The following is a 13,678-nucleotide window of genomic DNA, read 5'->3' on the forward strand; positions in this document are numbered from 1 at the left end:
AAAGTTATAGCAATCCTTTAAATTGAAAAAAATCATTACTCTTTTCTAAGGATCACATTAACTGTCAATGACATAGCTTGGAAAAGAAAAAGACTTTAAATGGTATTTTTACTACAAGAACAAATACGCATGAAAATTGGTCCTAAGTCCTAAGTGAGTTTTTGTTGCGAGGGCTGCACCTTCAAAGTAAATTTAGTTAAAAACCATCCTAATAGGTTGTCACGCTACTCATGGGAGAGGAGAAACAGACACAAGGTCAGGCATAAAGTCATTTGATTCTTTGTATCCCACCAACTCCGGAATGTACACATGCGGCTGTATGAACAACTGTAGGTCAAATGCTAAAAATAGCAGACTGGCTCCTCCGGTAATGAACAGTAGTGAAGGAGCTGTTCGCCTGTTATTTTATTGAAGCTGGTCTCCTTCAGCAATACACTCAGTGAGTTGTTGTTTGATAATTGACTGAAACTATTATAATAAATTAGCTTTATCGGTTTCAGATTCTGTTGATCTTTGACCCAGTATCAACCTATCCAGAACTCCTGGTTTTAGATTTAACCCACAACCAGAATCTTTTGGATTTGTCGGAGGTTATGCAAAAGTGATGTCGTATATAATTTATATTTTACTACAGTATTACCATATATTCTTGCATCTTGATCCATGTATTAAAGATGACTCTCTGGTTTTTCGATCATGATTTGCTATTTTAAGTCTCCTTATATATGTGAAAATATATGCGAAAATATATGCGAAAATATATGCGAAAATATATGGTATAAGTTTCTTGAATTTTTTGCAAGCAGTTGAAAAAAGTTTGTTATAAGTGACAGCTTTTTTTTTTCTTTTAAGAGTTTTATAGTGGAGAAGTAAGAAAAAATAATGATAAAAAGTAATATGGCTAAATTAGGCTGCCCATTGACTACTAAGAGTTCAGCTGTTTTTTTTAGTTGGTTATTTTATATGTAACTTTGATTGGTTGTTTACAATTGCAGTTTGTGGAAGAAGCACTAGATCTACGGAAAACAAGAGAACAACTAAGTAAGAAACCTGCACCAATACTTGTCAAGTTCCAAAAGCCATTAAAAGCATTCACGTATGTATCTTCTTTAATGATAGTCGACTCATTATTAAAACATATGTAATATTATAAATAATAAATAAATAATAATAAAACAAGTTTTATTCAATAACACTGTAAGTTATACAGTAAAATGGCATGTTCACTGGAACTGTCTTATGTGTGCTGCACATGCTGCGTAATGGCGATTTATGGTCAGATTGAGGGCAGCATAATGTTGTATACCATATCACTACATCTTCTAACTTCATTTCACATTACAATATAAATGCCATGAATAAAATAAAATATATAACCTACAACTTTTTCAAAACATTGTTTGGCCTCAATCATACATTAAGAATTGATTAGGATTTATTTGATGACAGAGGAATTCATTAATAAATGGAGCTTGCCATACCAAACCAGCATCAGTGACCAAAACAAGGAAATATACAGTATTCATATTCATTTGAATTGCGTAATTTGTATATTTTTTTAAAGTAAGTTATTAACTTAAAATTAATAATGTTAATTTTAAAAAAATTCCCCCGGTCTATTTTTGGACAGTTAAATAATAACCTTTCTATATTCCTTTGCATAGGTCCTTGAATTTGCTAGTAATCAGTTTTAGGATTTTTGTATTAAAATGTCTGTAAATTGGTAAAAACCACTACATTTCGATCTATTTCTCGTTGGAAGATAGATAGTACATCTATAAAATGATGAGTCATTTACTGGAATTGACTTATTATACTATTGCCAACATTATGAGTAATTACAGTATAGCTCCTCTGTATTAAAGTATACAATAATGCCACAATCTTATGCTTATTTCTCAATTCAACATTTAGCAATAGTACGCTGGTTTTGCGATTGCAAGCCTCAAATGTTCAAATTCTCTTGAGGTCAATCGTTTTCAAACCATAACCTTTTGTATGAACTCTTCTCCTCAAAAGAATATACAGTCAACCTCGCTTAACCCTGCATATCAACCAGCTTATGTAGGCCTAGCCAAGGCCTATGTGAGAATTTTCTGTTCTCATAGTGCGTGTACTAATAATAATAATAATAATAATAATACTACTGTACTGTACTGTAGATCATACTATAATAATAATAATAATAATAATAAAATCTTATTTACACACGGAAGCTTGTATCACCCAACCGGTGTTTTTCAACAAGGCAGTGATGCCATTATAACAATATAAAAAACGATAAAAGGAAAAGAATACAGGTACCTGTACTGTAAAACACACAATTTACAAAGAACAAGCACCAGTAACACTTGTTAATTTTAGTTTACAAAAGCTTTTTGAAGCTTACATCATCTGTAAGATTGTTCCATAACTTAGCACCATGGTGACTGAAACTTTTCTCCTTATAGGTAGTGTTGGGACATCACTGGATCGTGTATTATACATTTTTTCTTTGAGTGCAAAGTGCTTAGTCAGATAAGATGGTGCTAGATTATGAAAAATCTTGTACATAGTGACAGCTTCACAATGATACAATTTAGTTTCAAGATTACTATGATTTCTAGGCTACTGCACCTCATGGTTCACATGAATTTAAAAGTGTAAAATGCACCGAGAATGCTGAATGAGAACATTATGAAAAAAATTTGCATTTGCATTAGTCAATTTGTCAACTTAGGCAAAGTTGACTGTCATAAATTTAATGGAGATTGTTATTTTGAGATGTAAGAAAACCATTTGTGGCAAAGACTAGCCAAACCAGTCACTCGTCGCAAAATTCGATTTTGAGTTATTAATACAGTGTTAGAGAGTAAAATAATAGCTATAAAATGGTAAAAAAATCATTCAAATCGGACATTTCCTTATGAAGTTAAAGCGTTTAATCACACAGCTGTTTAAAGAACAATATATGAGAAATCAGCCTTCAAAGTTTATGATTTCAGGCATTTCTCATGCAGAAACTATCTTTAAATCCTTAAAAATTGTTGTTTTAACATTGAAAATGGGGAAAATAGCAGCATAGAATGATGTGTAGATAAAGGTTAGTTTAGTGCAATAAAATAGATTTTTAAAAATTTGACATTCCAGCATGTTTTGGCCATTTTCTCTGCAACACGATTTGCGACGAGTGACTGGTTTGGCTTGTCTTTGCCACATTTGCATAACTGTATTCTATGTGTGGTGGACTTATGAGGAGAATGAAAATAATCATTAACTCAATTTAAGTCTTCAAAAAACTAAGACAGAATATTAATTTTGGCAGATGGAAATGTCTTGGGGAATGTTTAGTGTCACTTTATGACTATCTAGATGGAAGTCAAAGGCCATTGGTGAGTATAAACCTAAGGCTAGTTTGAAGCCTGGTTTCAAAAGAATCGCTACACAGTCACTACAGCATTTTCACTGCAATCCTTACACTGTGTATCCGTCCCTTATATAATTGAGATTGCTCACTGATTCAACTGATGAATCGGCGATAATGTGTAGCGATTTTTTAAAATAGAAACCAGGCTTTATGCTGACAAATCATGAAAAACACATTTAATGTTGTTTTAATCTGGAAGTGATTATGGCTTATCAGTCAATCATGAAGGAAAGATTTGAGGAGAGATATTTAGAGATTATGCAAGGTTACATTTTTTGTCATAACCACAAATATATCAATCAGTCAAACAATCAATCATATAGTTTGTTACAACTGAAAATGTACAAACTTATTGTAATGATGACACTGAATAATGATAGGGGTGATTGTACTAATGGCAGCGATTAATGGTACTGTATTACCATTAATCGGTGTCATCAGTATTATCATCACCTTGAAGGATGATGATTATACTGATGGCACCATTCATAAGGGTAATGATTATACTATACTGATTATACTGATGACACTTATGATAATGTAGGTGATTATACTGATTGCACTGATTTACATTATGATAATAGTAATGATTATACTGATGACACTTATGGGGTGATGATTATACAGATGATACTGATTATGTTTAAAGGGTGATGGCTTTACTGATGAGACTGATTATGATAAAGGTATATGACACTGATTATGATAAGGGTGATGATTATACTGAGGACACTGTTTTAATTATGATAATGGTGATGATTATACTGGTGACACTAACGCCCATATTTTTAAAAAGAACTATCTTGAACTAGAATTTAACTTCAACTTCAATTCATAAGAGGAGACTTTAATTTATACAGTACTTTTTTTAGCAAACTCTATTTATAAAGATAGTCAGAGGAGGGCAAAAATAAAAATGTGTTTTCTTCTTTTGCAAAACTTTAGTAAAATGTTTTTTCTTAAATAAAGTATCTAGACTGAGGAGAAAATAATAGAATTGAAACTTTATTGATAAATAAAAAATTGTGAGTGTACGAGGTAAAAAAGTAATAGTGCTCTTTTGCTTTCACTGGAAATCCTATCACATGATATCAGGCTGACATAATCCTATATAGTAAAAGGTTTAAAATAAGAGTTTAAAACAATTGCTTGCAGGAATGTGAAATAAGTTATGCAAAACTATAGGAATAGTGTTAATCAAATGTCCATTTTAATTTATGTTGAAAGCTATAACTAACTAAAAGAATAGAGAATAAGCAATTCAATTTTTTACTTTTTTCTGTGTATATTATATTTCTGTGGCAGTACAATTTTTAACACACAAGGGGATCAAGTAAAATATTTTGTATTAAAATAAATGATAATTGTTGTTTAATCGACTATAGTGACTCATTCAAAATGCTTTTTCAACAATCGACATAGACTAGGTGCAGGCCTATCACAGAAACTTTCAGCACCGGATATAGTTTCCGCAAACAAATCTATCAGTCTATTTCGTGAATACTTAATTTATCTGTCGATTTACTGAGCCTGGTGATGTTCTATCGATATTTAATAGAGAGAGTGATTCTAGTATTTCTTGTGCAATTGTCAACATCAGACAATTCCTAATATTTGGAACTTGGAAAAAGATCTTTCTGCACTTGCGAGTTAATTAAACTTTGAAAAATTATGAGTTTGTTTTGTTTTATTTCAAGCCAGTCATTTAGTATGACCCTTGTCTAACTTCAAAAATTGGATTGGATGTTTAAAGTAAAGTTTTATAGTCTTGTATTTAATCCTAATTTTGACAAGAAGAATTGGCAAGATGAACAAACCAAAATGTAACTGTTTACAACTGTAAATGTGTTTGTTGTTTTTCTACATGCTGTCTCAGGGGACATCAATCAACATCCATTTTTCAAAATTGATAGTATAAGTAGCATTTACTACTGGTTTCAAGACTAAAAACTCTACATTTGTGTGCATATTACTAGTTCCGAGATCAAAAACTGTACGTTCATGTGCATTTACCTTAGTTTTGAAATGATTAAACAGTGAACAATCCTCTTTCATACATCACTAGTCATTTCAATCCTACTTAATTGCTTTTTATACATAACTCTCCAAAAAAAAAAAAACTTCAATTGTTTTACAATGCTAAATTTGTTTTAATGGTTTAATTTTAAATCCACTTTCAGAGTTTTAGTTGTCAAGTTGACCTAGCTGGTTGTTTGCGAAAGAATGGTAAGTAGGGTGGATTATCAAGTTAATCTGTTTTTCTAAAATAATGTCTAAATTGTTTGATATTCAACAGGCATTTCCTATAACAATATCCTGTTGCATTGTTATTGAGTAATTGTGACATAGTAGTAAATTTAAAGACAAATAACCATCAAACCCATGAATAAAATTTATACGAGATAATTTTCCACATTGTAATGGTACCTACTGTATGATGTAATTGTTAAATATGTACACTGTTGTTCACAAACCTTTCTACCAGTTGTAGATTAATTTTGTTATCTGACTTCGCATCTATTTTACTAATTACTTTCATTTCATGAAAATCACAGTACTTATAAGTTGACTAGGGGTTTTAACTGGTGGCCCACAGACCATTGTTGGCCTACCAGTGCATGTCCACCTGAACAATCCTAAAATAATGTTTTTCTTTTAAAGCATCGGACTAATACTAACCTAATTATTTTGCATTCTCTTTTCTGACGATGAGGCCTATATATACTCTATAATTGTAGCTATAGTGTATTACATAATCAATAATAGCAAATGTGTTTAGGGTCTACCCATGATACAGACAGCTATTCTCTAATAATAAATTGAGTATAAAATGGTTCAGAAATAGACATACTCAATATGATTATAGGTAAAAGCCACTATTGTATCATTTCATAGCCACTATTTTATCATTTCACACTACATCATCCTTTTTTTTCATGTGGGAGTGGCCACTCCCATCTCTAGAACTTACAGTAGGTCACTACAAGACTTTGCATGATCATTGGAGCTTCAATTTTATTCAATATACAAACTTAGCCCTACATTAATATAGCTGAGAATCCCTAAAATTGACTAAAAACACTCAATTACTCTATACATGTATTGCTACTTTTATTGAATGTAAGGTCATTTTGATTCATATCATAAACTTTGGTGACTGAACTGCATCTACATGGTAACTTTGTATTTATATACCTGTGCGTAGAAATCACACAGGAATCTGGGGGCGTGGGCAGATGCTGGATTTTGCCATTATGGGTGTGAGTGGATCTGAAATTATTCTTTTTCCGATGAATTATAACATTTCCTTACCAAATTCCAGCTTACATTTGTCAAGGAATGCGTATGAATATAAAATGTGAGAGGGGAAGAACGTTATCCCTTTGAATTCTATGATGTGTTCACCAATGACAAGGTATTAAACAGCCTCTATTGTTTACTCCCGTAAGGGAAGTACAGTAGAAAAAAAATTATTCGAATTAATTGGCTGATGGTAAGCTCATCAATTGTTTACTTACTAAGAAAATACAATCAGCATCATGACTTTCTCTAAAATGTAGCCTAGCGTATATGTTCAACTTTTCCAACTAATGTTTTGTTGATTACATGTTGATTTTAAACTGAATAAATCATGAAAATATATAGTATTTCATTACAATATATTTCTATAAAGACGATGAAGTTATGGATACTGAACCTGTCGTGGAGCAACCCCAGCAAAAAGAGGAAGCACCAAAGGATGGTGTGACAGACAAGGTAAATTTGTGCCACCATCAAAACGATGAGCTTTCGACTGCCTTCCCGATAGATGAGTCTGTACCAGCCTCAAGTAGTGTACTAACAAGCACACTTTCATCTACACAAGATACTCAGGGAGGTAAATTATTTTATCAATATTCCATAACATAAAATTTCAATAGATGTAGATCTACTAGTAGTACTACTAGCTTTTTAGTAGACAAGACTGCAGGTATCTAGGTATTTTTTTTTTAGATTTTCAGTAGATTTTGGTATTTTTTTTTTCTGCCCCATTTGCACAATTTGACCAGTGTTGTTACCTTTTAGTTTTTAGTCACGACTGAAAATCTAGATAACTGAATGTTAAGGCAATTTGGCCAATTCTCATACGATTTATCTATATCAAGATAACCATCATATAGATACGATTTTTTTTAGTCAATTTGTTTTTTTGGGTTCTTTTTCTTTCCAGAATCTCAGACAATTCCCATGGAAACTGACCATGATTATGCTGGCAGTATTATAAACATTGAGAAAAACAAAAGGGGACCAAAAAGGAAACGAGGTCTTGGTGATGAACCAGCTCCTGGCAAGAGGCGATCTGCTCGTGTAAGCTTAGTATCTATATGTTGAATGTTAAAAATTAATAAAAGTTATATCAATATTTGTAAAATTTAACATGTTTATTTTAGGTGACTTCAGCAAAGCTATCCATGCTTAATGTTCTGTAATCAATAATGTTGGTACACTATGAAGCGAAATTGTGTTTGGTTTTGAGAAATATATTAAAAATCACTTGTATTCAATTTAAATTTTTGACAACTATGTGCAATTCCTCAAAGCTTCTCTTTGAGATTGTTTTAGTATTTGTTTTATGCCTTGAGTTCCTTTAGTGTTACATTTTAAAACTTATATTGATTTTATATCTTGGTCTGTGCAATTCGGGATCAGCTGATATCAGAGGTGTAATTTGTCCACCATTGATATTATATTGTATTTTTGCCTGTGTAAAGTCGAATAAATAAATAAATAAATAAATAAGTAAATAAATATAGAAACACATTACGATGATTAATAAAAGGAAAACATTTAGAAAACTCCCTAGGATCACATTCTTAAAGTAAATGAGGGAAGGACACAGAGCCCAAACAGATTACAAAGGAAAGAAAAACAAAAGAGCAAAAGAAAGAGGAGACAAGCCAAAACAGACAAGAAGAGAAAACACATTATATAAAGATTGCGTACTATCGTGTAGAATTACAAATTAAAGACAATATAAAAATTATAAATTGCAAATTTGAGTTAATAGGTAGAAAATAGAAAAACATAAATTTGATTTAAAAGGAAATATTGCACTTTAAAGAAAAAATTCAAATTCTTAAAAGAGGCGCTCGACCCACATGGATTTCATCTTTGGCATAAAAAATCGAGGATGAAATAATTTCAGGTTTCGAGAGGTTGTCTTGAAAGACCTTGAACGGGTATGGGCTTATTGCACAGCGTTGTAAATGTTCATTATTGTTAACAGCATGCCGTAGATGAGGGCAGACTTGGATGGTTTCAGCTTGAGGAGGCCTTTGCCCTGCTGTTAGCCAATAATGACTGAAATGATGATAAAACAAATCTTTTTAATTTTTGAGTAAAACTAGGCCTAGTTTTTGGTTCTCCCTTACCTCCTGTAAAAATCAAAGTAGTAACTAAGTATGGGAAAATATAACAAATGAGCAACAAATAGTATAGGCCTAATACAACTAATCATTCACTTTCATGAAGGGTCATTATTATTAGATATTTCATGAATGTTTGCTGTATCTGGATAAACCACTCTAATCCTTAAGAATGGCCCAGGATACTCTCAAAATTGTACCAGTGTGAACATCCTAGGAGTTGCATACATTTCTGACAAAACAGAAAACACATTGCTTGATCAAATCGCCATGGTAACAAAAAAACATTTCGGTGGTGGGATGAAATGAACAACAAATGGGACAACAGGTCATCTTCTCAATTAATTCAAACTTAAAATTTGTACTTAAATACATACTTTTGAGAAGCAACTAATGCAATATCAATACATTTCATTGGTTTGTACAGCAGAATAAAATAATTTTAAATAAAATGGTCAGGGTGGCAGGACATAAAGTAACCGGACAGAAATTTGTATATTTACCCCAAATTATCTTCTTTCCTTAAAACAAAAGTTTATCTGTAACATTTAAAACAATAATTAACATTGTTGATGCCTAATATTCATGGCATAGATGTATAGAACATTTGAAGTAGGTAGGGACAAAAAATGCTTGTAGAAATCACTGTAGGTCTAATCATTATTATAGGTATAGAACATTATGTAATGTAAAGCTTGTATTTTAGGAAGCATTAATACCCCTGCACTGTAATACAGTCATGACCAGGTGTGCTCTCAGAAGCAAAGCTCCCTTTCTCCAGTTTAAACAGTTTAAACAGGCTTGATAAGCCACAAGGCAACTTCTAATAATACCCCAGCAATCTATTAAAGAGACACATCATCATCAATCAATCAATCAATTTCAAAACAATACAAAACAATACAAAATCAACATCATAATCATCTATTCAAAAATTAACATCATTTCAAACATAAAATATTATGTTGATATTCAAAAAATTAAAGTACTACTGTACTGTGAAGTTGCCCTCCTATTATTACCTGCAGTAGTAGTACACAAATAGGGGTCCATACAATATAATTCTCGGCATTTTTATCTCTGGAATTTTAGGGCAAATGAGCCTAATTGCTCGTATGTTGAGCCACATGAAAACTTATTCAAATTATTCAGCCGCCGTTTCATGTGAACCCACCTGGTGGATACCCTGATACAGTACGTTCACCCATGCTGTGAGTTTCTAGTGTGAACAACGAATAGCGAGTTGAAGTTTAAGTTGTTTGCTTATCAATTTGTATCGTTGCCCATTGTGGTTTTTCAATGTTTTGCCTTTTTCATAATATAATACTCATATTGGAGTCCATATTATGATAACTAATCAAGGTTTCTTATGTGTTTAAATTAGGTGAGGAACACAACGACCAAAAAGAAGGAAGAAACGATCAATTATCAAACACTTCTACAAGGTTTTCTCCCATCAAGTCTGTAAGTCCTAATTTTTTATTATATTTTTGGTATTTCCGTTAAAGCCAGTGGAAAAATTATTGTTGATATGTTGGACAACTGATTTTTCTAAGAATACAAAAAGTGTTTGACAAAAACTTGGGAATGGTAAATGAGATACAGATTGTTGAATCCAGAATGGCATTGAAAAATTGCTCGACTTAGGTCAAATCAAAATTTGATTAATTATTTGCTAAATAAGATTAATAAAAACTTCTCCATTTCTGTCGTGAGTGGTAATATGATCAATTTTAGGTGATTGAATAATTGAAATTGAATAATTAATTTGAACAGTGAGACTGCCTGTGTTACCCTAGGTATGCATTCCATGGTAACCTAACTAAATATTTAACTGTGAAATTTATTTGATAATTGGTATATATACAGTAAAACCTCAAGTAGAAGCCCAATGGGCTTAATGTCGAGAAGCCCATCTCAAATTGAAGCCCCTTCTTTAGTTTGGAAAAATAGCCTTGAAAAGAAGCCCATCGGCTTCTCTTTCAAGATAGTACAGTACATACACTGTACATGAATATCGAAGAAACAAAATAAATCTAAAACATGCAATGGTTTATACAGACGTTTAGGTACTTTAATGCCGGTTAATACACTCCTTGATACAGATTGATGTTACTGTGGCCCTATTTATTGTTTTGTGGTAGTAATTCCAAAAATTTGCGGCATTAATTTTGTAAAGAGGCCCTCCTCTTTACCTTGCCAAAAGTAGCCTTAAAAAGAAGCCCAGGGCATCTATTCAAGGTTTTACAGTAGCTCCTATCCTTTAGGTTTTTACGAAGCGCTTTCCCTGATCATTGGGTCCACATGCGTAGGTGTTGCTTTATTGGTGCAGTAGTAGGCAACCCCACCAGGTACTCATTTATACTCCTGGGTGGAGAGAAGCAACACAGATAAAGTGCCTTGCTCAAGGACAAAAGCGAAGTGCACAGCAAGGGATTGAAACAACAGCCTTGAGGTTGGCAAACCATAGGCCTACTATTCCTGCTGCGCCCAACCACTTTTAATGAGTTAATCACAGATACTCTGTGCAGCCTGTTGTGAGTTCATTTAATTGTGTAGTTAAAATTTTCAGGCATATTGGTATTTAAAAAAAAAAAATGTATTCTATCCAATTTAGCAATATTTGTGATGTTGATTTATGCATAATATATAGTTTCTGATAGGTAATATCAACAATGAACAAAATTTTCCATGCTGTGTTTTGTCTGACATAAATATAATAGATAAACTGCGGTATAGTTGTATGGATAGCTATTAGATAATAGCATTACGTATAGATTGTATGCAATAATTATATTAGCAGATCTATGTATGTATCCAACAATCGTAATATTTTTTTTTTAAATACCAGGAGAAATGTTGATGATATTGATGAAAGTAGTCAAGACAGTTGCATTGCAAGTGAAGAAAACAGATCCAGTACTATTGAATCCATGACAGTTTCATCACCAGGTAAAACATCTTGATTTGGAATATTATAATTGGATGATGATTATTAGATCATTTTTTATCTTACAAATCTTTGTTTCTTAGTGCAGTCAAAATATAATTAAATTATGGTTAGGGGTTGTTCAAAATTATCAACATTTTCACAAGTGTACAAACAGTACTCTTTTTCGGTACCCCCTCCCTTCCCTCTGAAAGTGTACAAAAAAATGTTGATTTTGAGAATTTTTTCGTGATAGTTCGCTAATGTTCCAAAAGATACTGGCCACAAACATTGAGATTTTTCAAGAGATGCTAAGCCTAGGCCCCTGCATATCTACGGCCTGTTTAGGTATGTATGAGAGTCTGTGATCGGCGAACTGCGATTTTGAACGCTGCAATTTCTAGGCTAGTCTAAGGTTTTCAAAGGATCACATGAATTCCAAAGCATACAGAGCACAGAGGAAGCTGTAATAAGTAAATAAACGCTATTTTGAACAACTGTAATTGCCTTTCCTTGCAATTTATTTCTGACGTCAACAGTGGGCGGTTGTTTTCCCAACATAACATTACCTTTCACTATACTTTCACACAGATTGCTTTGTAAGTTTTCCATATCTGTTACCCACTGTACGTCACATGACCGGCTGTAAACAAACCTCTCGGAATGTGTCTATTGGAGATGCCTTCTCCATATCCGTGCTTAAACCTTTTGTCTTCATCATCTACACCTTTGCTTTTTAATCTGTATGTCATAATCAAATTTGCCAGGACTTTTTTGAAGGATCACTTTCTTCTTCTGAACCTATGACTTATCACTATTTTACTGCCTATTTAAATAGTTAATTTTATTAAGAGATAATCTATTTAAAATATATTTAATCTCTTGTTAGATATTCAGCAAAGGAAGATATCTTGGAAAGCTTCGGAAGAATCTGAAGTAAGGGAATTCTTAGAAATGTGCGTGGACAACAATAGTGGTGTCATTGACATGATGAGTCGATATCTTATCAATCTCTCAAGGAGGTGGTCATTTAAATGGTAATGTCACTTACAAATTTTTTAAACAAATCTGTCACAAATAATTATCTGATGAATCGATGTTACCTTGTACTTTTTTTTCTTATTCACAAAATAGGTCAAATGTTGCAGATGAGTGAGAAGGATGACAAACTATTTTTGTGTATATTATGTCAAATAAATATTTATCGTTTTTGTTTTCTTGGTTTTCATATTTTTGCTAGTAAAATGATTAGAAAATTCATTAGACAGACTTGATGATGAAACACCATCAGGAGATAGAGTTAGGATGATTAGTATGGTCAAACTGTACATTAACTCATACACTTGACATTGTGTTTCAGGCTTGTTTACATTGTCAATATGATTATTAAAGTCACCAAGAACACATAATAGATAGAAGATCCAGAATGCTAAGGAACTTTTCAATCTTGAACAAAAGCTTTGGCATTTTTATAAAGGTATAAATAAACCATAAATAAAAGAAAAGTCAGTTCAGATGTTGACACAAATGCATACTCGAAGGACTTGCTTTAAAATAAAGGTTCCCTGAGAAGTTGTAAATTAATATGTGATTGGTAAAGCTCCAATACCACTGTCACCGGTCACTTTAGTAACATTTATTAACATATATACAGGTGGAGACAGTTCACCCATCAACACTCGTCCATCACTACTTTTATTATATTTATTTGGTGACACTACACCTTTGTAGCGGTGGCACTCACAGTCAGTGGTGAGGTCTTACATTTACAAAATACACAAGAGAAAAAGGTGAAAAGAATCGTAACCAGCAAAACCTATGCAAATTTAAACAAAAAATATGCTCAAAAAAAGAGTCAAATAAATGAAATAGCATAGAAAAGTAAATTAAAAACCAAAACTCCAATGGAACAAAATTAGCAAAAGGAAATCAATGGGG

At 32.4% G+C, this 13,678-nt stretch overlaps 1 protein-coding gene across 2 annotated transcripts in view; it reads left to right on the plus strand.

Moving 5' to 3' along the window:
• LOC117112780 (calcineurin-binding protein cabin-1-like) overlaps positions 1 to 13,678 on the plus strand; it is an 87,886-nt gene that overhangs the window by 31,464 nt on the left and 42,744 nt on the right. For both annotated transcript variants that reach the window (XM_033255948.1, XM_033255949.1), the window contains exons 9-16: positions 996 to 1,096; positions 3,305 to 3,371; positions 5,587 to 5,632; positions 7,080 to 7,283; positions 7,617 to 7,753; positions 10,196 to 10,275; positions 11,663 to 11,763; positions 12,630 to 12,777. In XM_033255948.1, coding sequence (XP_033111839.1) covers positions 996 to 1,096; positions 3,305 to 3,371; positions 5,587 to 5,632; positions 7,080 to 7,283; positions 7,617 to 7,753; positions 10,196 to 10,275; positions 11,663 to 11,763; positions 12,630 to 12,777 — 884 coding nt within the window. The remainder of the gene's footprint in view (positions 1 to 995; positions 1,097 to 3,304; positions 3,372 to 5,586; positions 5,633 to 7,079; positions 7,284 to 7,616; positions 7,754 to 10,195; positions 10,276 to 11,662; positions 11,764 to 12,629; positions 12,778 to 13,678) is intronic.

This window comes from Anneissia japonica, unplaced genomic scaffold (genome assembly GCF_011630105.1).
Source record: "Anneissia japonica isolate Jap-2015-1 unplaced genomic scaffold, ASM1163010v1 scaffold172582_len1462937_cov174, whole genome shotgun sequence".
Lineage (NCBI taxonomy): Eukaryota > Metazoa > Echinodermata > Crinoidea > Comatulida > Comatulidae > Anneissia > Anneissia japonica.